Here is a 22,545-nt window from a genome sequence, read left to right on the forward strand (position 1 = left end):
TGTATGTGGTAAAGGCCGAAGATGAACCTTCACATTGACTAACATAAATGAGAGCTGGACACGATTTCCTGGAGAACTTGTGATGGTCCACACACATTCCACATTAGCTGGATAAGGATCTGGATAGTTAGGACTGTTGAATGCACCACTCTCCATCACCAGATCTCCTCCACAGCCTGAGCAGAAGAGGTGAGAAAAAAATGAGGTTTCTTGGTGGTTTTGTACGTACTAATGTGTACACATGAGAACACAATCATTTAGAGTTTTGTGCATTTTGTCCAAGTACGTCTTACCGGAGGTGGAGGCTGAGTAGGTAGCTCTGAATCCTCTTTTAGGGACAGAGTGATCAGAGGTGAACTTGACCACTAATGCGTTGCTGAAGGACGTCACTGGGTGAGGTACTTCAGAGCCACAGTAGCGCCCTGAAAAACATTTCATATCAAATTTTAACCTGGACAGCACTGAATTACAAGCTGTTGACTTCTTGCAATAAACATAATACAACATACCTTAAAGTACTCTGTTGAAAATATCACAATACATCACACAATGAGGCTATACAAGCCCAATCTTCTATCTCTCTCTCACTTCTATAATTCATAAGGAATGCTATGACTGAACATGCATGATTGTGGCAGAGAATGCAAAGATACTGTCTTCTGTTTACTGTGAGGTCAATAACTGCTTGTTTCCTCTCCTCCTGCAGTCATGTATGTTCTTCCATGTTTTGTTAATCTTTACCTCTTCTGTGACTTTCATTGCCCACCAAGATCCATATCTTATTAGTTATTGTTTTCTTGACTCCATCTCTGGTAATCAGTGGCTGCCTCCTAACTTAGCCAGCAGTCTTTAGCATAGATATAGCCATTGTGAAAGCAGCAAACTTCCAATTTTTTGGCTATGAATTGTTCAGTTTTTGCTGGTTGTGAGCTCTGCTAAAAAGACATGAGGATTTGTGTAGCAAAAGCATGAGCACACACATCCAGTACAACTACCTATGGACGGTGCATCGTCGTTGTCTCCATCAAGGATCTCCACAGCATCATTTGAGCAGTTGGAGTAGATCATCTCTACCTCAAAGTCAGTGAATGACAGAGTCACATGGTTGACTACCCACAAAAGAAAAGTCATGGTTAATACGATAAAACATAAAAATAGTGAACAGCACTAGTTTTTGTGGTCTGATGGCCTTGACTAAGGCAACTCACATGGTTCTTGTGCTCTGATGATCCAGCTGCAGTCCTGATTGGGTGGGTATAATGTTGGGTACCTTGGTGAGGCAATGGCTCCACCAACATCGTCTGCTATAATGGTTGCTCCACAAGCTGTGAGACAAATAAAGGTACATGGTCTGCATTGTTTGTCTTTGGTCATATCAAAAATGGGTCATGGAATACATGTTTACTAATGCAATTGGTGAAAATTGAACAAATAGAATTCATGTAGAAGGTCGAAATGAACCAGAAATACTTCTTTGTTGAAAAACTGGTCACGCATAGTGTTTAACTCAGTGGTGGTGAGTTTACTGTTACATGATTTGACTGAAACAGTTGTCCTACTGGCAGGCTTTGTAAATATAGTGATGAAACACCAACAAGTGCAGCTGTACACTGTATTTGAATGTCAAGTTTTAAATTTGTCACACATGAAGACCACAACATCTAAATCTGTACATGTCTACTTTTATGATCACAGTGAGGTTTTTCTGAAATTATTTTGAGTTCTTATAAACTATATTATTATGCAAATAGTATTATTACACTATTAATAGAATCATATACTATAGTATATCCATCCATTATGGTGCTATTGCGGGGGCTGGAGTCTATCCCAGCTGACATAGTGTGAAGACAGGAGACACCTGGACAGGTAACAGTCTATCACAGGGCTACACATAGAGACAAGCAATCACACTCACATTCACACCTACAGACAATTTAGAATCACCAGTTAACCTCAGCATGTTTTTGGACTGTGGGAGGAAGCTGGAGAACCTGGAGAAAACCCACACATGTACAGGAGAACATGGAAACTCCATGCAGAAAGATCCCAGGAAGGTCGGGACACGAACCAGGGATCTTCTAGCTGGAAGGCGACAGTGCTAACCACTGAGCCACTACTATAGTATATGATAGTATTAACATAGTTTATTTATTGTACTTGCTTAAATTGCTCCCTGGACATTAGAGGACAGTTTATCTTTCTTTTCTGCACTTCTACCTTCCATTTCATCTTTACCCATCCTCTTTAGTTAATAAATAGACTAAAGACATAATGAAACACCAACAGAAAGATCCCGGGCAAGCCGGGACTCAAACCAGGGATCTTCCTGCTGCAAGGCGAAAGTGCTAACCACTACACCACTGTGCAGCCCAGTAGTGCTCAGTTGACTTAAATAAAAAGGTTAAAGACTCACCCTCAGAGAAGTGAGCACTGAAACCACGGCGGGTGTTCGTGGTGTCTGACCTAAAGCGAACATAGATGGTGTTCTGGGTGGAGGTGATGGGGGGAGGAATACTGGTACCACACACGAGGGCAAGCAGGGGAGAAAATGCTGTTGGACCATCATAGATCTACAGATGAATGAGTATTTGTTTTAGTAAAACTATGTAGGTTTCAATTCAATTCAAAAAACTCAATTCAAAGCAATAAAGTCAATGGTCAATGGTTAATAAACAATACTTTTTCACAGTACTGTATTCCCCTTTCCCTAGACAGACTGCATCCGTTCCACTGTATGCTGCAGAGTTCCATTATCTAACCTTTACCTGACCCACATGCTAGCACTTTCATATATTCATCACTGGAAAAACAAATAAAATGGAGACTGGAAGGTGTTTTGATATTATGCCCTGGAATCTTTTTTATTTTTGTTCAAAAAAACTGTGATAAAAATAGTGGTTTATGACCTGTTTTTCATGATGAAACACAACTGAAAATTCAATGTAATCATTCTATATATATTACGATGTAATGTTTTTCATTCACAAACAAAAGCTGAACAATATTGCTCAACACAAGCAAATTGACAAATTAATTAACTACTGTCTTGATGCAAAGTCTTATTCAGGAATCTGTAGCTACTGTAGCTTCTGATCATTAAAGTTCCCTCTGCTGCTTCAAACAGCTTTTCTTCAGTAGATTAATCTGTGTGACCTGGTGGAGCAACTTCTTTAAAATGTTATCTGACATTAGCACTTTTTGGATTTGTCACTCACTGCTATGTAGTCGAAGGAGCAGTCGCCATGAAATTCTATGTCCATGTCTGTGATGTTCAATAAAACACGATGGCTTGGATCTACCATGATGACCCATGAACAGTCCACATTGTGGGGATAGTTGTTTGGGTACGAAGGAGAATGGATCTCCCCTGATGGAGCCGTGACAGGACCTCCACAGCCTGCAGAAACAAAGATGGTTGATCAAAGGTTACTAAGAAAGCAGCTGTTGGTAGAAAACTGCACATCTGCCAGTGGAGAAGATGGTGGCGTTATCCTAAACTATTTCTACACGCCTACAGAAATACATTTATACACATTGAATTTGTCTTTAAACGACATATGTGTTTGGTTTTTTTTTTGATTACCATCATTCATAAAATGTTAGAAGTTCATGTCACCACTCTGCCCGCCTTCTGGTGCTTACGCAGTCCTTATAGGTGTGTGGTATTTTATGGTATAGTGGTAAAAGGTACACTACCATGAAAACTCCCACTTTTATCCATGTGCTAACATAACTACACAAGGGTTTTCTAATCATCAATGAGCCTTTCAACAGCATTAGCTAACACAATGTAGCATTAGAACACAGGAGTGATGGTTGCTGGAAATGTTCCTCTGTACCTCTATGGAGATATTCCATTAAAAATCAGCCGTTTCCAGCTACAATAGTCATTTACCACATTAACAATGTCTACACTGGATTTATCATTCAATTAATGCTATCTTCACTGGAAAAGAAACTGCTTTTCTTTGAAAAATAAGGACATTTCTAAGTGACCCCAAACTGTTCACTTGTAGTGTATATTATATAGGTTTGCCTACGCACCTCCTTCGGCTTCAGCCCAGCTTGCATTGAATCCTCGGCCGCTGTTGTAGGCATCAGACTTGAAGCGCACTGTGAGCAGGTAGCCAGTGCTGGAGACTTGCATTGGGTTTAATGTGGTGCTGCAGAGTTTTGCTAGCTGAGGGGCTGATGTGTCTGGGCCTCCATACACCTGAGGGGAAGCCAAAATGACAGGTCAAAAGGCCAACTGCAAAGTTATTCACTGAAGGAAAAAGAATCTATTTTATCAAGGTAAAATGTGTTAAAAGTTAGACTCAATAAATAAATAAAGTTTTCATGTGTCTCAGATGAGTCACATTCTTTTCTGTTGTCGCCTCAGAGAAAGTTCATGGACAGAGCTCTGCTTGGTAAAGACTTTTTACTGTGCTCCATGTAAATTTCTTGTGAATCTGTCCTAAAAATGCAAAACTACAGAAGTGAAATTTTCCTCTTTTTTTAAACTACCAACAGCAATGTAGCAACAAGCTTGTCATGAATATAAAACCTAGCAATGAGAAATATCCACATCTTACTTCTAAAACATCATAGTTGCAGTCCTGGTGGAACTCCACGTCAAACTCATGGATGGTCAGGGTAATACTGCTGCCAGGTGATGTGGTGATATACCAGAAGCACTCTCTGTTTTCTGGATACCCAGTCGGGTAGCCTGGGCTGCTGAAGAAGCCGCTGGGGCCAGAGAGGTCCCCGCCACAACCTGCAGGGAGACATATTAAGTCACTAAATGACCCGTTTGACCCAACTAACTTTGCAAAAATGTTGTCTAAACCTGACAATATATTTAAATGATGATGGCTGAGGATCAAGAGCTGCTGCACATTTAAAGTGACATCAGAAATCAGAGTTTATTATAAAGCAAAAATGGCAGTTTTTTGCTGAGGCAATTGAGATTTGATACAAATGAGTGTATATAAAATCTAACCACAGTCTAAAGACTAACCAAAGTCATACCTGCAGCAAGAAACTCACAATACTGTTGTTAGCATTTTTGAAAAACAGTTGTGAAATACCCATAAAACTAGGGGGAGCCTGGTCTCATTTCCAACTTGTCACATATCGATGCTTTAACAGGACCCGTTTGCATTAAATTTTAAGACACTAGGTACATTTTTTCATTGTGCAGTGTAGTCCAGTAGATCAACAGAAACCCCAGTCCATCTGATAGGGATGCCATTAGTCCCTAGCCATATGTTGTCATACGTTTCACTCTCTTACGTTACTTCACTGTTCTGTTTTCATGCGGGCACTTGCAAACTCAAACGATTGGATTACACTGCATTTGCTGGATGTTATTACTGAGCTTGGCAATTCAGTTTAGTGACGGCACACCTGCAACCTGGAATAACCTGCAGAATAGTCGAAAGTTTGACTCATTTTAATCATTTTCATTTTTTCGGCAATTTAGGTTTTAAAAGTCATATTTCATCTCAAATTGTTCTTGTTTGGATTATCTGTTTGGAACTTAAAGCTGCAACACTTTGCAATGGTTTTGTTATTTTATTAATTTTGCCTTAAATCATTACGTTTTCATTCTTATCTGAGTTGTTTATTATTGGTCCTATACCTGTTATTTTCTTTCTCAGCTGTATTGTAAAGGAGGCCTTAATGTATTCCAAAGTTAAATAAAGAATTACTCAATCAATTAACCAATGGTCACTGCTGGATAGAAGACATGTCCAGAATTGTGAATCCAACCTTCATCATCTGGTCTTGGCAGTATATTTGAACAACGCTATTTGTATTTGCAACTTCAGACAAGAGTTAGTATCCTCCTGGGAAATCTCGTTCCGCAGACCTAAAACTCGTGTCATGAGGGGACAGCCCTGCGTTTAAAGGGGACGATCTAACACATGGATCTGGACATTAAAAATGCTCTCATGTCAAAGAGTCTTCCACATAATTATCAAAATTCAACATATACCCCAAACATGCTGAGAATAGATTTCAAAGCAATGTGCAAGTCTGTCTTTGGCAGCACAACAGTTTGACTATGACAGTGTTTTATCTTTTTAGCCACAAGCAACTGGGTTACGAAGGACCACTGAAGCTTAAAAGATCCACAGATAATGAAGGAATAACACACATCTGGCCAGAGAACAGCTGAGCAGCCAGCTATCCAATTATTTTTGGTCCTTTAAAAGGGCACATCTAAAATATGTTGTAATTCCTCCAACCTTGACCTGATTTGGATGTAAATATCCTCAAATTAAATTTGCACTTTAAGCACATCTGGATTGTTTCATTTCAAATCCATTGTGGTGATGTACAGAATCCAAATGCTGTAAATTGTGTCAATGTCCAAATATTTATGGACCTGACTGTAATTTTAAAAAAATGTATTAAAAAGACTTAACAAGTTTTTGATAGAAACATATACCTTAAAGCACAGCAGCTCTCCAAACTGTACTTGTTCAAATTCCAAAATTTCCAATCAATATCCAAAAACAGTGAGATGTCCTGCAGCTGTAAAAATTTTATCCTGAGTTATTTTATTATTGAATAACCACCAAAAACACTCCCACAATCTAGAGGTGTCTCTACACCTGTTGCTGCCTCATGGTGAGATGTGGAGAATACATACAAGTAAAAAAAATCAATTCATTATTCCATGCAGATTTACTTAACTGCTTAAATTATTGTTTAGTTTATGTGAGGATCGGCGTATATTTGCCTGTGAATCTGTCTGTCCGTCTGTCTGTTAGCAACATTAATCAAAAACGGACCAACAGATTTGGATGAAATTTTCAGGGAAGGTCAGAAATGACACAAGGACCAAGTGGTTAGATTTTGGCAGTGATGCAGCTTATAGTCTGGATCCATGGATTTGTTAAGGATTTTCTACTGCGAGATAAAGCTGCCGGCATGGCGTCACTGTAAACATGACAACAAGTAAACACTGTTTCAGTTACCTGCATCAATTCACTCGACCCGCTACACATTTTGGTCACACAATTTGGTATTTGCACATAATGTACGCATGCATAATACACGCATGTGCTCACGCAAGGTAATTTTGTATTTATTTAGTTAGTCTGTGGGTCGATCTATGTTAAATGGCCAGATTCTATGTTGCCGTGATTTCTGAATGCACAAATTGAGGAATGAAGAGTCTTTGCGGAGCACTGCACTATCTGAGTGCTTTTCGTGTTTTTAAATGTAATAATTCAGTGACTACTACTCACTGACTTTACTTGCTTTTGTAGGTCTTAAATTAAAATTGACTGAGGAATTAATAGCCTATTCTTATTTACAAAACAACTGCTTCATCCTTTGCGTGGCAACGTGTGCCATAGCCAGTGATTAACAATATAGCCCTTAAAATGCTCATCCTAGTGTTACTGACAGAATATCATATTTTAATGACTCCTTCTGTATTTTTAATTCCAAAATCTTAGTATAGTACAGATCTGTCCTGTTGATCTCGGCTGACCCTCCCAAAAAAAAGGAATTTCCTTCTTACCATTCTGGACCCACATCATCTGGAAGCCAGACATGGACAAATAGGAGTCTGTGTTGAACGTCAGGGTGAGGGCTGAGCTTGTGGTGCTATTGGCTGGTGGTGGGGTGCTTCCACAGAATGTACCAATCAGACGGGATTGCTGGTCCGGCCCATCATAGAGCTAGGACGGTAACATTTGGAGAAGGATGTATGATGTATGAGAGTATAATACAGTCATTCAAAGTGTGTCTGTACATGTAGTGACAACAAACAAGTAACAACATAAAGAACATGATTTTTGAATCAGTTACTTTGTGAAAATGTTTTGGTTTATTCAAAAATGTAAAAAACAAAAACTATTAGAAAGAAACTTGTGCAATATTTATTTTTCTACAGGTTAGGTTGTAGCGACACATCCATCCCTGAGCTAAACATGCTTTATCCTGTAGTGGATCACGGGAACTGGAGCCTATCCTAGCTGTTATTGGGTGAGAGGTGGGGCACACCCTTTACAGGTTACAGTTCATCTCAGAGCCAACAAAAAGAAGCAGTCTACAATCCCACAATTCCACATTTTCATTTAGCAGACACTTTTATCCAAAGTGACGTACACACGTGGACAGAATTGTTGGTACCCCTCGGTTAATGAAAGAAAAACCCACAATGGTCACAGAAATAATTTGAATCGACAAAAATAGTAATGAATAAAAATTTACTGAAAATTAACTAATGAAAATCAGACGTTGCTTTTAAATTGTGGTTCAACAGAATTATTTAAAAAATAAACTCATGAAACAGGCCTGGACAAAAATGATGGAACCCTTAACTTAATATTTTGTTGCACAACCTTTTGAGGCAATCACTGCAATCAAACCATTTGTGTAACTGTCAGTGAGACTTCTGCACCTCTCAGCAGGTATTCTGGTCCACTCCTCATCAGCAGACTGCTCCAGTTGTCTCAGGTTTGAAGGTTCCTTCTCCAGACACCATGTTTCAGCTCCTTCCACAGATGTTCAATAGGATTTAGATCAGGGCTCATAGAGGCCACTTCAGAATAGTCCAGTGTTTTCCTCTTAACCATTCTTGGCTGTTTCTAGTTGTGTGTTTTGGCTCATTATCCTGTTGCAAGACTCATGACCTGCGACTGAGACCAAGCTTTCTGACACTGGGCAGCACATTTCTCTCTAGAATACCTTGATAGTCATGAGATTTCATTGTACCTGCACAGATTCCAGACACCCTGTACCAGATGCAGCAAAGCAGCCCCAGAACATAACAGAACCTCCTCCATGTTCCACAGTAGGGACAGTGTTCTTTTCTTCATATGCTTCATTTCTGCATCTGTGAACATAGAGCTGATGTACCAAAAAGTTCCAGTTTTGTCTCATCTGTCCATAGGACATTCTCCCAGAAGCTTTGTGGCTTGTCAACATGCAGTTTGGCAAATTCCAGTCTGGCTTTTATATGATTTGTTTTCAACAATGGTGTCCTCCTTGGTCGTCTCCCATGAAGTCCACTTTGTCTCAAACAACGACGGATGGTGTGATCTGACACTGATGTAGCTTGACCTTGGAGTTCACCTTTAATGTCTTTAGAGGTTGTTCTGGGCTCTTTTGTTTCCATTCCTATTATCCATCTCTTCCATTTGTCATCAATTTTCCTCCTGTGGCCACGTCCAGGGAGGTTGGCTACAGTCCTATGGATCTTAAATTTCTGAATAATATGTACAACTGTAGTCACAGAACATCAAGCTGCTTGGAGATGGTCTTCTAGCCTTTACCTTTAACATGCTGGTCTATAATTTTCTTTCTAATCTCCTGAGACAACTCTCTCCTTGGCTTCCTCTGGTCCATGTTTAGTGTGGTACACACCATGTCACCAAACAGCACAGTGACTACTGTAACCCTATAAATAGGCCGACTGACTGATTACAAGTTTGTAGACACCTGTGATGCTAATTAGAGGACACACCTTGATGGAACATGTCCCTGTGGTCACATTATTTTCAGTCTTTTCTAGGGTACCATCATTTTTGTTCAGGCCTGTTTCATGAGTTTATTTTTTAAAATAATTCTGTTGAACCACGGTTCAAAAGCAATGTCTGATTTTCATTGCTTAATTTTCATAGAATTTTAATTTATTATTACTTTTGTCAGATTCAAATTATTTCTGTGACCATTGTGGGTTTTTCTTTCTTTAACCGAGGGGTACCAACAATTTTGTCCACGTGTGAACATCTGAGAGTAAAACAACACAAGCAAGGATCTAGTCAGGAGAAAACAAACTGGATACGAGACATAAAACAAGAATTGGACTGTGGTGTCTACAGGGAGTGCAGACGTAGTAGGATTTTTTTTGGTCAAGTGCAGCAGTGTTCAGTGAAAAGCTGGTTTTAGTTTTCTCTTCATAGACTGAGATGGATTCTGCAGATTGAACAGAGTTTGGTAACTTGTTCCATCATCGGGGAACCACATAGGAGAAGAGTCTAGCTATGGACCGGCCCTGTTGTGGTGGTTGGATCAGGAGCCTTTTGTTGGAAGGAGGGAGAGTAGATCTGAATGACAGAGTTCAGGTAGGAGGGAGCTGTTTTCATCATAGATATGAATGCAAATGTCAGAGTCTTGAGTTTTATGTGGGCAGAGAGCCAGCAACTATCATACTGCCATATTTTGCTCTACTAAGTTAATGTCCCAGTGCCTTCATTTAGACAATGATAGCACATTTAGGCTGCACAGTGGTGTAGTGGTTAGCACTTTCGCCTTGCAGCTAGAAGATCCCTGGTTCGCGTCCCGGCTTTCCCGGGATCTTTCTGCATGGAGTTTGCATGTTCTCCCTGTGCATGCGTGGGTTTTCTCCGGGTACTCCGGCTTCCTCCCACAGTCCAAAAATATGCTGAGGTTAATTGATCATTCTAAATTGCCCGTAGGTGTGAATGTGTGAGTGCTTGTTTGTCTGTATATGTAGCCCTGTGACAGACTGGTGACCTGTCTAGGGTGTCCCCTGCCTTCGCCCGAGTCAGCTGGGATAGGCTCCAGCCCCCCCCGCGACCCTAGTGAGGATTAAGCGGTGTATAGATAATGGATGGATGGATAGCACATTTAGTCATACATACATTGAATCTGTACAAAGTCTAAACATATTTAACTACAAACAAGCTTGGTGGAAATGCTGATCATGCATCATTTGTGTTGGTTAGGTTGTGTGCAGTTACGTACCTTGATGTAGTCATAGCTACAGAAGCTGCTGGTCGTCTCCAGCTGGAAGGCAGTAAAAGTGTAATTGATGGTATTTCCAGGGCTTGCCTCGATAGTCCAGCTGCATCGGGAGTTTTCTGGGTAATTGTTGGGAAAGTTCAGAGACTCCACCACTCCACTGTGTCGGCCTGAGATTAGGATGTCTTTACATTCTGAAAACAATCAAACACTAATAAACAACACAATATGTTGAAAAAAAAATACACAGCGAATTTCATTTTAAACACATTTATGTCTCAGTTGAATTCTGGCAATATTTGCTATTTTCACGTGTGTGTTTTCATACTGGTGGTGTAGGATGCTAGGAAGCCTCCGGTGCCAACAGTGTGGTCTGCACGGAGTTTGAGGTAGAGCTCATTGCTAGAAGAGTTGATGGCACTGGGCAGCTGATTGCCACACAGCTTGGCCAGTTCTGGATCACTGCTGCTGTCACCATCATACACCTAAACACACACACACACACACACACACACACACACACACACACACACACACACACACACACACACACACACACACACACACACACACACACACACACACACACACACACACACACACACACACACACACACAAATAAAAATATAATCTACTGAGAGGTACAGTGGTGGACAAAAAGTTTTCAGACACCCTTGAAAATTGTACACAATCTCAAATATTGTCATGAAATATTTGTGAAAAATCTTTTTTTGTGTTTCATTGTGTGCATTAGACGGACACAAACAAATACAAATGTTTTTTGTTGTTTATTGTTTATAAGAAAAACTAACAAAACAAAATTCTACCAAAATGACCCAATACTCAAAATTTCTTATATTTATGGAGCCAATCAATTTTTAATGATTTTTTTTAGGATTTGTTTAGTATTATGGCTGTGACTGTACGAAAAGAAATTGCACTTGAAGCCATAAGAGTGATTCTGAATGCAATATACATGCAAATATATGGGGTGTCCGAAAAAAATTTCCACCACTGTATATTGCAGCAGATCTGGCTCATTTCTCTACTGAATACTGCACTGTAACACAGGTGGAAGTGTTTTTGTTTCAACTGAATTTTTAAAGTACAGTCTCCACTGGTTGTTTTAAGTCACTGAGTGATGACTGGTGGTTACCACTGGGTGGCAAATGTAGTCAGTGTTCTGGGTTATGAAGGGTTTGGTTGTTTTAGTAGATTCCATATGTGACATTGATTGTTGTGCTTAGCTTTATGTTGATAAAGAGAACTGTACAAAGAAAGATAAAGTTTTAAAAAAGGGCCGACTTAAACTAGGCTTGTGAGGTATTGAGCTATAATGCTACTTATGAGGTGAGAAGGCAAAAACATGCTTATTTTCATATTTAACTGACATAGAGAATTTCTATTAGTATGATGCAACATAGTGCAAAACTTTAGTCATGATACAGGCAACGATCAGACCGACCCAGCAGTTTGCAGTGATAATACTCCCTAAGTCAAAAGCATTTAACATTGTTTCCATTGAGTTTCAGGTATCCTGAAGTCAAACATTCAGAGTGTAAACTATTTATCTTAAAACTACTGCAGGATGTTTTAGAGGTACAGTACTCACAGCCAGATAATCATAAGAGCAACTGATGCTGGCCTCCAGGTGGAAATCGGAAAAAGACAGAAGAAGTCGGCTGCCCTGGCTGGTTCTGATGGTCCAGTAGCACTCAGCGTTGGGGTGGTAGGGCAGCGGGTAGTTAGGAGAAGACAATGCTCCAGTTGCAGTTGTCAGAACCCCTCCACAGCCTTGGAAAAAGGAATGCAATCAAATTCAGAGGAAGATAAAATGTGACATTGAGAAGAAATTAGGCAAAGCAATGATGACAGCTCAATGTTTGATTCAAAAAAACTGACCTGCTAAACTCTTACATTTCAGTATTTTCAAACAAAGAACTAGAAAGTGCTATTAAGAGTATAACTGTAAATGCAGACAATACTGGATTGTAATTTCATAAAATCCATGTATATTTTTGAACATTTTCAATCCAAACATTTTAAGCAAATATATTATTAAAATATGGGTCTATGGAAATACATCACAAATGCTTTATCAGCTTATTGAACAGCTGAATGGGCAAGGGTACAGCTAGAAACTGTAAATTTTACACAAGTCTTTTGTGGTACTGTAAAATAAAACTTGTGTCGTACAAACCGTGCCATTAAGGATCTAAGCTGACAGATTGTGATGTTTTGAAACTCATAACTGCATTCCCAGATGTGGAGAGAAGTCTGTTGTGAAGTTTGCGTACAGCACCGCCTTCATTAGAAACAGCCTTGCAGTGTGGTGTGCAGACAACAACCTTTGGCTCATTGTGAATAAAGCCAAAGAGCTGATTATGGATTTTTTAAAATTTTATTTTAGTTTTGAACAAAAACAGAGGAAAAGGCCCTTTTTAGATGTCAGCCTGTTAAAATGACGGCATTCTATCATTCAGACACAGGTCACATTGGAACATAGCCATCACAGTGATGGAGAGTCAAATATGTGATATGTGCCATGCTAGTGAGTTTGAACATTTTTTATTATTATTATTTAACCTTTATTGGGAGAAATCCCACTGAGATTTACAACCTCTTTTGCAAAGCAGCCCAGGCAGATAGGCAGCAGCAAATACATAATACAGCTACAAAATTACACAGTTAAAACATAATTAAAACACAAACAAAAAACTAATAAAAAATTTCATTTGCAAGCAAGTTCTGAAAAACAAGTGCATGTTGTGGAGTCGGCTTCAAGAACTCTCAGTTTAGATTTAAAAGCGCTCAAGTTGTCAAGTGATGTATAATGAACAACACACTAATGAAAAGAAGACTAAGTAATAAATAATATTCTCCTTTATGATTTTCTAAGCACTTAAGTTCTGTACCTGTGTGATAATAATCAAACTACTACTTTACTAATAACTAATTTAGAATATGCTGACAGCTGTGATGGAGCTCAACTTGAGAATCACTTCTCTGTAGCAAATGTTTTCCCAGCAGCAGCACTACAGTTCAAAAGTTTGGGGTCACGTAGAAATGTTCTTAGTTTTGAAAGAAAAGCATTTTTTTCAATGAAGATAACATTAAATGAATGATAAATCCAGTGTAGACATTGTTAATGTGGTAAATGACTATTGTAGCTGGAAACAGCTGATTTTTAATGGAATATCTCCATAGGGGTACAGAGGAACATTTCCAGCAACCATCACTCCTGTGTTCTAATGCTACATTGTGTTAGCTAATGGTGTTGAAAGGCTCATTGATGATTAGAAAACCCTTGTGCAGTTATGTTAGCACATGGATAAAAGTGGGAGTTTTCATGGAAAGCATGGAATTGTCTGGGTGACCCCAAACTTTTGATAGTGTACTATGAGTAGTGCATACTTAGACTCTGTGTGTGAGACGTGTGGATTTGTTAAAATCTTGATAATTTCTGTCTCTACAGTTGGAATAATTTATAGTTCCATGTAATTAATATGTGTGAATAAAAATTATATGTTTAGCAACAATTCCATTCCATCCAAGATGTGAAAATGTAGGCAAAGTGAATGAGAAAGTTGCTTTGTGAAATTGTATATTTCTGGCTAAATATTGGTGCTGGAATCTGGAAAATGTCTTTCTCATATGGTCTGCACAAGAAGTTCATTCACTCTCTATAGATATTTTATTGTTTTTCAACCCTGAATCATGGTCAGTATAATGTGGCTTTTGGACAAGGTGTCTTTGCAGTTCATATTTGTGCTGTGTTGAATGTGATACATAAAAGTATTTTAAGGAATGCAAGTATAATGTTGACACACACATATGTAGGTAGGTGATGAAGATAAAATCAGTTGCTGTAACACCCTATATGTGATTATTTTCACCTAATGTTCAAACAATCCTGGTTTACATCCTGGAGTGGATTTAACTGCAGCAACATCAGCAGCTTAGAACAGTACAGGAAAGACTATCAGGTTAAAAATATGAACCTCTTACCAGTTTGTGTTCCATCCCAGTGGGCGGTGAATCCACGCATCGAGACGATAGCATCAGAGCGGAATCTAACCCATAAACGATTGCTATGGGACACTAGGACTGGAGGTTTCTGGGTACCACAGAATTTACCAATCAGGGGAGACGTTTCATAACCACCATCCCTGGTCAAGACAGTGGAAGTTCAAAATATCAGTGGTCTGAATAAAGAAAGACGGGTGCATCACAAACCTCATAGCATCTCAGTCAAGTGGTTAAAACAGATACCATAAAACTGGAAATGGGCTCAGTTGTGGCTAGTTATGTTTTATCAGCTGTTCATCTGTCTGCTCAAATTTGCCCCTATCGTTCATATGGAAACAAGCTGTACCCTCCTTGTTGAAAAACGACACCATATACCTTAAGTTTTAATTATTTGGAAACAGGAGCAGGAAGCAACACAAATTGTTATTATGTAAATACTCTGCCCGGCCAAAAAAAAAAGTCACCACCTGGATTTAACTAAGCAAATAGGTAGGAGCCTTCCACTGGATAATTACTGCAGTGATGAATATGTTTCAGCTGCAACTTATTTAACCCTCGCTGATGCAGGGAGGAGCTTCTCATTTCTTAAACAACCATGTTGGAAGACAGATCCTGTGGTCATGGAAAGGAGGTTAATCTGTCTCAGAAGAGTCAAATTATTGGCCTGCATCAAGCAAAGAAAACAACTAAGATTTCTGAAACTACTAAAATCAGGTTATGAACCGTCCAACACATTATTAAAACCTGAAGGATAGTGGAGAACCATCATCTTCCAGGAACAAATGAGGTTGGAAAAAGTCCTGAATGATCACGATCAGCGATCACTTAAATATTTGGAGAAATCAAATTGGAAGAAAGCAACAGCACAACTTAGGACAATGTTCAATAGCAAAAGTAAGAGTATTTCAACACGCACAATAAGAAGGGAACTCAGTGGATTGGAACTAAACAGCTGTAGCTCCAAGAAAACCACTGATCAACTAGGCTAATAAGAAATAAAAGGCTTCAGTTTGCTAGGTAGGATAAAGATTGGACTCTGGATCAATGGAAGAAGGTCATGTGGTCTGATGAGTCCATATTTACCCTGTTCCAAAGTGATGGAGGCATGAGGGTAAGAAGAGAGGTGGATGAAGTGATGCCCTCATCATGGCTAGTTCCTACCAGCCTGTGGGGGTTAGAGTTATGATCTGGGGTTGGTCAGATTCAGCAACGTTATGTTCCCAAAGAATGAGGTCAGCTGATACCTGAAGATACTGAAGGACCAGGTCTTTCTATCAATGGAGTTTTTCTTCATGTTCCAAGATGACGATGCCAGGATTCATGGGGCTCACATTGAGAATGAGTGGATCAGGGAGCATAAGATGGATTGTCCTCCACAGAGTCCAGAACTCAGCCCCATTGAGAATCTTTGGGATGTTCTGGAGAAGACTTTGTCTGACTCTCCCATCATCAATATAAGATCTTGATAGAAAAATAAATGCATCTCTGGACAGAAATAAATGTTGTGACATTGCAGAAGCTTATTGAAATGATGCCATGGTGAATGCGTGCCATACTAACAGGTATAGGTAGTCCAAAAAAAACATTAGTGTAACTTTTATTTTGGACAGGCAGTGCATATTAAACAAAACAAAAAAGGTTAAGTCTTATTAATGTATCAGAACAGTCCAATTAGAATGGCTTTATTCACACAGAAATGACAAGTAATGCTCTGATACATTACGTGCACTTTGTTAGAGTATGTGATATGGCAATCTAATGGTTAAAAAGGGAACACTACATAATTCTTGCTCCTCCAAAATTAACTTAGCCTTAGTTTCTGGTTTAAGAACTGGCTTATGAAGCATTACAATGTTGTGATTGAAAATATACACTTTTACATTATACATGAAACTGCATTGCAGTTTGATTCTTGGATGGCTGTAATTTCAGTCTGCAGAAACATGAAAAATGTCTTCCTTTGAAAAGACAGCCAACCTTTACTACCATATGGTGCTTTTCCACCAGCACCTACTCGGCTCGACTCTACTCCGTCGGTGAGGTTTTCCATTAGGGCTAGTACCTGATACCAGGTACTATTTTAGTACCTACTCGGCCGGGGCTCCAAGCGAGCTGAGTCGAGCCAATAATGTGGCGTATACAGAGTGCAGGCCACTGATTGGACAGGGAATGACGACACATGAGACCTGTACCGTGGGCAAATGAAGAGGTCCAGACTTTTCTGTCTTTGGTGTCGGACCAAAGAATACAGAGAGAGCTGGATGGTGCAACTCTCAATGAGAAAGTTTATCAGGAGGTCTCTGAGCAGATGGCCATCCACGGATACAGCAGGACAATGAAGCAGTGTTGGGAGAAGCTGAAAAAGCTCAGAAGTGACCATCAAGAACTGCAACGGCCGGAGTGGGTCAAACCAGAGGTGTTGGAAGTGGTTTAGCCAAATGGACGCCATTTACGAGCACTGACTGACGAGCAACAGGAGGGAGAGTGGCCTCAACTCCACTGCTGCATTATTGGAGACCATGTTGGAGGACGGTGAGTGTTTTGTGACTCCACCCACAATGAGGTGGTACTCAGTTGAAATGGAAAACGACCTAAACCAAGTAGAGTCGAGCCGAGTAGGTGCTAGTGGAAGAGCACCTTTAGTTCTTTCCTTACCTGATTTCCACAAAGTCAAAGTTGCAAGCAGGTGGGGCGCCCTCCATGTCAAAATCTGTGAAGTTCAGAAGAATCTGCATGTTGACCTGCACAGTAATCTTGAAGATACAGTCTCTGCTGGTGGGGTAGAAGTCTGGATAGTTGGGTGAAGAAAAGGACCCTGTAGGGGAGGTGAAGGACTCGCCACAGTCTGATGAGAGAGAAAGATATAGTTATAGAAATTCTGTTATGTATATTCTGTCCAAAAAAAAATACACTCTATATGTTCTCAAAAATACCTAAATATCTACCTCCAGAGACCGGAGAAAGTGCAGTGTTAAGTTTGAAGCAATGATAGCCATGTTTGGGGAATTTGGAGTTCTTTTTGGGTTCTTTGGTCACCTGGGCCAATGCCATCAAGGACAACAACAGCGCATTTCACCAATAGCTCCACCTGGTCAAAGTACAGATTCCCCTGGAGAACAAGCTTCAGCTAAAGGACCTCAGCCACAATCATCTATAGTGTGAAATTATTTTAGAAAAAGACAAAAAATGTAGTGTTTTGAAAACTATAGTACAACTGTTACATGAGCTTCTTAAGTGAAAGCATCCTGAAGCATTTTGTGGAGACTTGAGACTGACAGAATTATCAACATACTGGCAGAACTCTGTTAGTAGTATGACTTACAATTAATGTTTTAAATGTTTCTGCTGCTGTTATGGTAATGTAACGTTACACCATCATCTAATGTGACCATGTATAAGTCAGGAAGTGGTGAATAACTAGTCATACTAACTATTTAAATATGCTTATTACTAGCTAAATATCAACAAAATGCTAGTTTAAGTGACAGTGCTGAAGTTTGGAGTTTAACTATGATACAGACTAAATCAAATTATAATACCTAAGTAAGATAAGATAAATGTAATGCGAATGTTATAGTCTTCCTCATGAATATGTGCTTTGTTGTGTGTGTCAGTTTTACATGCAGTTTGACAGGAAGTTTCAAGGCTTGATAAATTACTCAGTGATTGACCAGATTTCTGATTGGTCAGTTATTTTGTCTGAAAACATGAGCAGATCCACATTCTGCCATGATTTCTGTCAAACCCATACACTGAAGTGTGCTTACTGTAATATAATAATGTAATAAATTTTAGGATTTATATCTGTATTTTTTTGTCTGCATGAACCCGCATTTTTTCCTAAATGTCTTGATGTCCAGACACTGCTGTGCCATACTGTGGTCTGACTGTAATGAAAGAGGATGCTGCAGTTTGTTCTAATGTAATCCTGAACATGACCTTATTGACAAAATATGATTCAATTTTCACAGGATATTTTTCCTGTTAAATCTTGAAGCAGAACCAAAGCATATTTCCTTATACCCTTTGGTGGACCAAAAAAATGTTAACAGCCTCAAATTTATTCACCGAAAACTGAGATGCACTGTTCAGGTAGTCAGCTGACCTCATTCTTTGGGAACACAACGTTGCTGAACCTGACCAACTCCAGATCATAACCCTAACACCCACAGGCTGGTAGGAACTAGCCATGATGAGGGCATCATGAGAAAACTGGTCAGAAATGTCATGTACCTGTGGAGGCATTAAGAGAGACGTAGCTGGCAGAGAATCCCTCTGTGTTCAGACTGGTGTCAGACACAAACAGCAGGGCAAGTTGGTTGTCGGTACTCGTGATGGATGGAGGCACGGCACGTCCACAGTACCTGACGTGCAGAAAGAAGCAGTCTTCACAAAGCATTCACAGCTTGACTTTTTGCACACTGTTATGTTGTGGTTTTCATTTTAAATAAATGAATTTGACATTTTTTCTTTGTCAATCTGCACTCAGTAATATCCTTAAAGGTGAAAACATGCTGTTAGAAAGTATTCGGATGCTTTGCTGTGGCACTCCAAATTATAAACAGACGTATCCGGTTTATTTGGGCGATCCTTGAGATTTTTCTTGAACTTGATCGACACATGCTTAAGAAAGAATATAAATACAGCAAATCCATTCTCATACCCACACACACCTGTGTTTATTAGAGCCACTAATGAACTTTAAAATGGCATGAATAAGCAACTGTAACTAATAATAGCGTGCTCTTAATGAAGTGCTCACTGAGTAGATATTCTCTGTATCCTTCTCTGTCTAAACTCCTCCATGTTGTTTCCGTGTACCCCGGATTTGAACAGATGAAGTGGAAAACTGCATTTTCCACTTCCACTGCACCTCAGACATGGAATAATCTGCGCAAAACGCATTTGTATTTACTACTGAATTTAAGAGCATCATAAAGGAATATGGTGAAAGAAGAATGTGGTTGTTGACATGTTAAATAACTGAATTTACCGCATTTTAGTATTTGTACGGCTGCAAACGTGGACAAATCCATCCATCCATTATCTATACACCGCTCAGTCCTCATTAGGGTCATGGGGGGCTGGAGTCTATCCCAGCTGACTGAGGGTGAAGGCAGTGGACACCTGGACAGGTAACAGTCCATCACAGGGCTACACATAGAGACAAACAATCACACTCACATTTACACCTACAGACAATTTAGAATCACCAATTAACCTCAGCATGTTTTTGGACTGTGAGAGGAAGCTGGAGAACCTGGAGAAAAGCCACATATGCAGAGTGAGAACATGCAAACTCCATGCAGAAAGACCCCAGGATGTGATGTGAACCAAGGATCTTCTAGCTGCAAGGCAACAGCGCTAACCACTGATCCACTGTGCAGCCTCGTGGACAAAAATCAAGTCTCAAGTAAAAAGAGATTTCCTGAATGGGATTTTCTCGTAAGATAAAGAAAAACAGAAATTTTCTCTCTCTCTCTCTTCTCTCTCTCTCTGTCTGTGTGTGTGTGTGTGTGTGTGTGTGTGTGTGTGTGTGTGTGTGTGTGTGTGTGTGTGTGTGTGTGTGTGTGTGTGCATCACATATACCTGCCAATTTTGTTTCCAGTCTCCACGGTGCCATTGTCGTAGACCTCTACGTAATCATGGTTACAGTTCTCATGGTACTCCAGGTTGAACGACTCAAACGACAGTCGAATCAAGTTGCCGGGGACAACATTGATGTACCACGTACAGTTGACACCATGGGGGTAGTTGTTGGGGTGGCCAGGGCTTGTAATAGTGCCTGAGGGGCTGGTCAGAGTAGCACCACAGCCTGGCACAAAGAGGACAAATGGTCAACATTTGAGATCTATAGACATAAAAAAGTGACAATGTGTATGAAAGCTCCACACCAGAGGTAACGAGTAGGAATAAAAGATTTTTAAAAAAATTTTGTGTGTAGCATGGTGAGTTCAGCTAATTATTGTCTGCTTTTTGTAGGTTCATCTGCTGCTGCTCTACCACTGTTCTGTTGCTTGTTGCTTTGTTTGTGTGTTTCATTTGAGTTAGAAGGCTTTTTTGTTGTTGTTGAACCAATTGGGTGGTTTACTTGTGGGAAATTTTTCTTACTAATTTCACATATTTTTCGTTGAAGCTGGCTGCCATTTTGTGGGGAATCTCGGCACCTCTGGTGAAGCCCCCACACTGTACGCATGTGAGGGAAGGACTGTGGTTTGCTCCATTTTCTTTGGTTTGAGGATTGCTGGATGAAACATGAGGTGAGTAAGTGGTACCAGCCCAGAAAGGGTGCAAGCTTTACATAGCCAGTCTTTCTATCTATTAGCTGACTTGACAATCAGAGACACCGGGGATCATAATGGTGGTTACCAGCTTTCATACCTCCCAGGCTTTCTTCATCAGGCTCTGTGCATGCTCCCATAAAAGGGATCTTCTCACCTGTCATCTTCTGCACAAAATGGACTGATAATTGCAAAACGTGAAACATATTTATGCATTTTCGTCATTACCAAATAAATGCATGTAGGTTCCTAAACAACGGCTGCTGTAACTGCACAGTTCCTTTAGTGGAATTACAACGTACAGCTTTACACGCTTCACATATTTCTTCAGCTAAGCATCTATGTCTGCATCAGAGAAACTTGACAGAAAATGAATTGGTGAAAGGCGGTGCTTGTTACAGCCAGCTCACTTTATGTTATAGGATAGACCTGCACAAATAATACATTTACGTTAATATATTTTAAATGTAATCAACAAATCTCAGTTCTCTTCTCCTCGGTTTGTTGTTTGTTTCTTTCTGTTCTTTTGGATGTTAACTTTTTTGCTTCCTTCAGCAGTCCCAGTGCAGGTTTCTTTTTTATTATGTGGATCATTTTAATAAAATATTTAGGTAATTGAGAACATATCTCCCGTCTTATGCTGGTAATAAGTGTGTGTGCCTTGTTTGTCTTCAACGGTGCAATTCCTCACGATGTGTTTGTCTTAATTCTCATCATCATCTTATTGCCCTTGCCACAAATAACTGAAACTATACATGTTTGATATCAGCCAGTTAAATGTTTCTCTCTCTCGTTCTCTCAATATAAATCTAAAATTTGTTAGCAGTGGTCTCTATGAAACTGAGTTTAAAGGTGCCTCTGTCTACATTTAAAACAGTTCAAGTGTCTGCAGTGAGCTCATGTGGCTACTTCTAGCTTTGCAGTCACTGAAACATATCTCATGCAGCTCACCCTCTACGACAGAGCCATAGACTGCTTCAAAACCAAAGTTGTTTTCAGAGGAGTCGGTCCGGAATTGGATGTACATGGATCTCTGAGTGGTTTGCAGCCTGGGGGGAATCTCAATTCCACAAAATGTCCCCAGCAAAGGAGAGCTTGAGGTGGAGCCATCCCTCACCTAGAAAAATGAGGGCATATGCACAAATGAAACTGATCCACTTCCCCTGTCCATCCATTCAGCTTTTCAGCAATTTTGCATGTCATACACTAGAAGAAGTATTATTACTTTTTTAGTGACACCAAAGTTTTCTTTGATGGCAGGTGTTTTTTACCTGCATGGAAAGAGTGCCAACAAACATAATTTCTTATTCAAAAGAATATTAGAGCAGAACTACAGACTGCCATTAATGATACAAGTGTATCTCATATAATTAGAATAGGGTGGAAAATGTTTAACATTTTTTATCTGGCATTGCTTAAAGTAAAAAATGTATGCAATCTTGATATTTTAATATATATTATCTATATAATTTTAATATATATAGACAAAAGTCTTAAACATGTCATTCTATCCCCTCTACT

At 39.6% G+C, this 22,545-nt stretch overlaps 1 protein-coding gene across 1 annotated transcript in view; it reads right to left on the reverse strand.

Moving 5' to 3' along the window:
- cubn (cubilin (intrinsic factor-cobalamin receptor)) overlaps positions 1 to 22,545 on the reverse strand; it is a 91,106-nt gene that overhangs the window by 45,549 nt on the left and 23,012 nt on the right. The window contains exons 20-36 of the mRNA XM_035943798.2: positions 21,976 to 22,141; positions 20,333 to 20,558; positions 18,977 to 19,107; positions 17,399 to 17,588; positions 14,723 to 14,883; positions 12,327 to 12,508; positions 11,042 to 11,198; positions 10,717 to 10,907; positions 7,523 to 7,682; positions 4,578 to 4,759; positions 4,048 to 4,216; positions 3,219 to 3,400; positions 2,417 to 2,573; positions 1,209 to 1,325; positions 996 to 1,109; positions 294 to 422; positions 44 to 176 (exon numbers count right to left, since the gene is read on the reverse strand). Of these exons, the coding sequence (XP_035799691.2) occupies positions 44 to 176; positions 294 to 422; positions 996 to 1,109; positions 1,209 to 1,325; positions 2,417 to 2,573; positions 3,219 to 3,400; positions 4,048 to 4,216; positions 4,578 to 4,759; positions 7,523 to 7,682; positions 10,717 to 10,907; positions 11,042 to 11,198; positions 12,327 to 12,508; positions 14,723 to 14,883; positions 17,399 to 17,588; positions 18,977 to 19,107; positions 20,333 to 20,558; positions 21,976 to 22,141 (2,747 nt within the window). The remainder of the gene's footprint in view (positions 1 to 43; positions 177 to 293; positions 423 to 995; positions 1,110 to 1,208; positions 1,326 to 2,416; positions 2,574 to 3,218; positions 3,401 to 4,047; positions 4,217 to 4,577; positions 4,760 to 7,522; positions 7,683 to 10,716; positions 10,908 to 11,041; positions 11,199 to 12,326; positions 12,509 to 14,722; positions 14,884 to 17,398; positions 17,589 to 18,976; positions 19,108 to 20,332; positions 20,559 to 21,975; positions 22,142 to 22,545) is intronic.

The sequence above is a fragment of the Amphiprion ocellaris genome, chromosome 22 (genome assembly GCF_022539595.1).
Source record: "Amphiprion ocellaris isolate individual 3 ecotype Okinawa chromosome 22, ASM2253959v1, whole genome shotgun sequence".
NCBI classification, from domain to species: Eukaryota; Metazoa; Chordata; class Actinopteri; family Pomacentridae; genus Amphiprion; species Amphiprion ocellaris.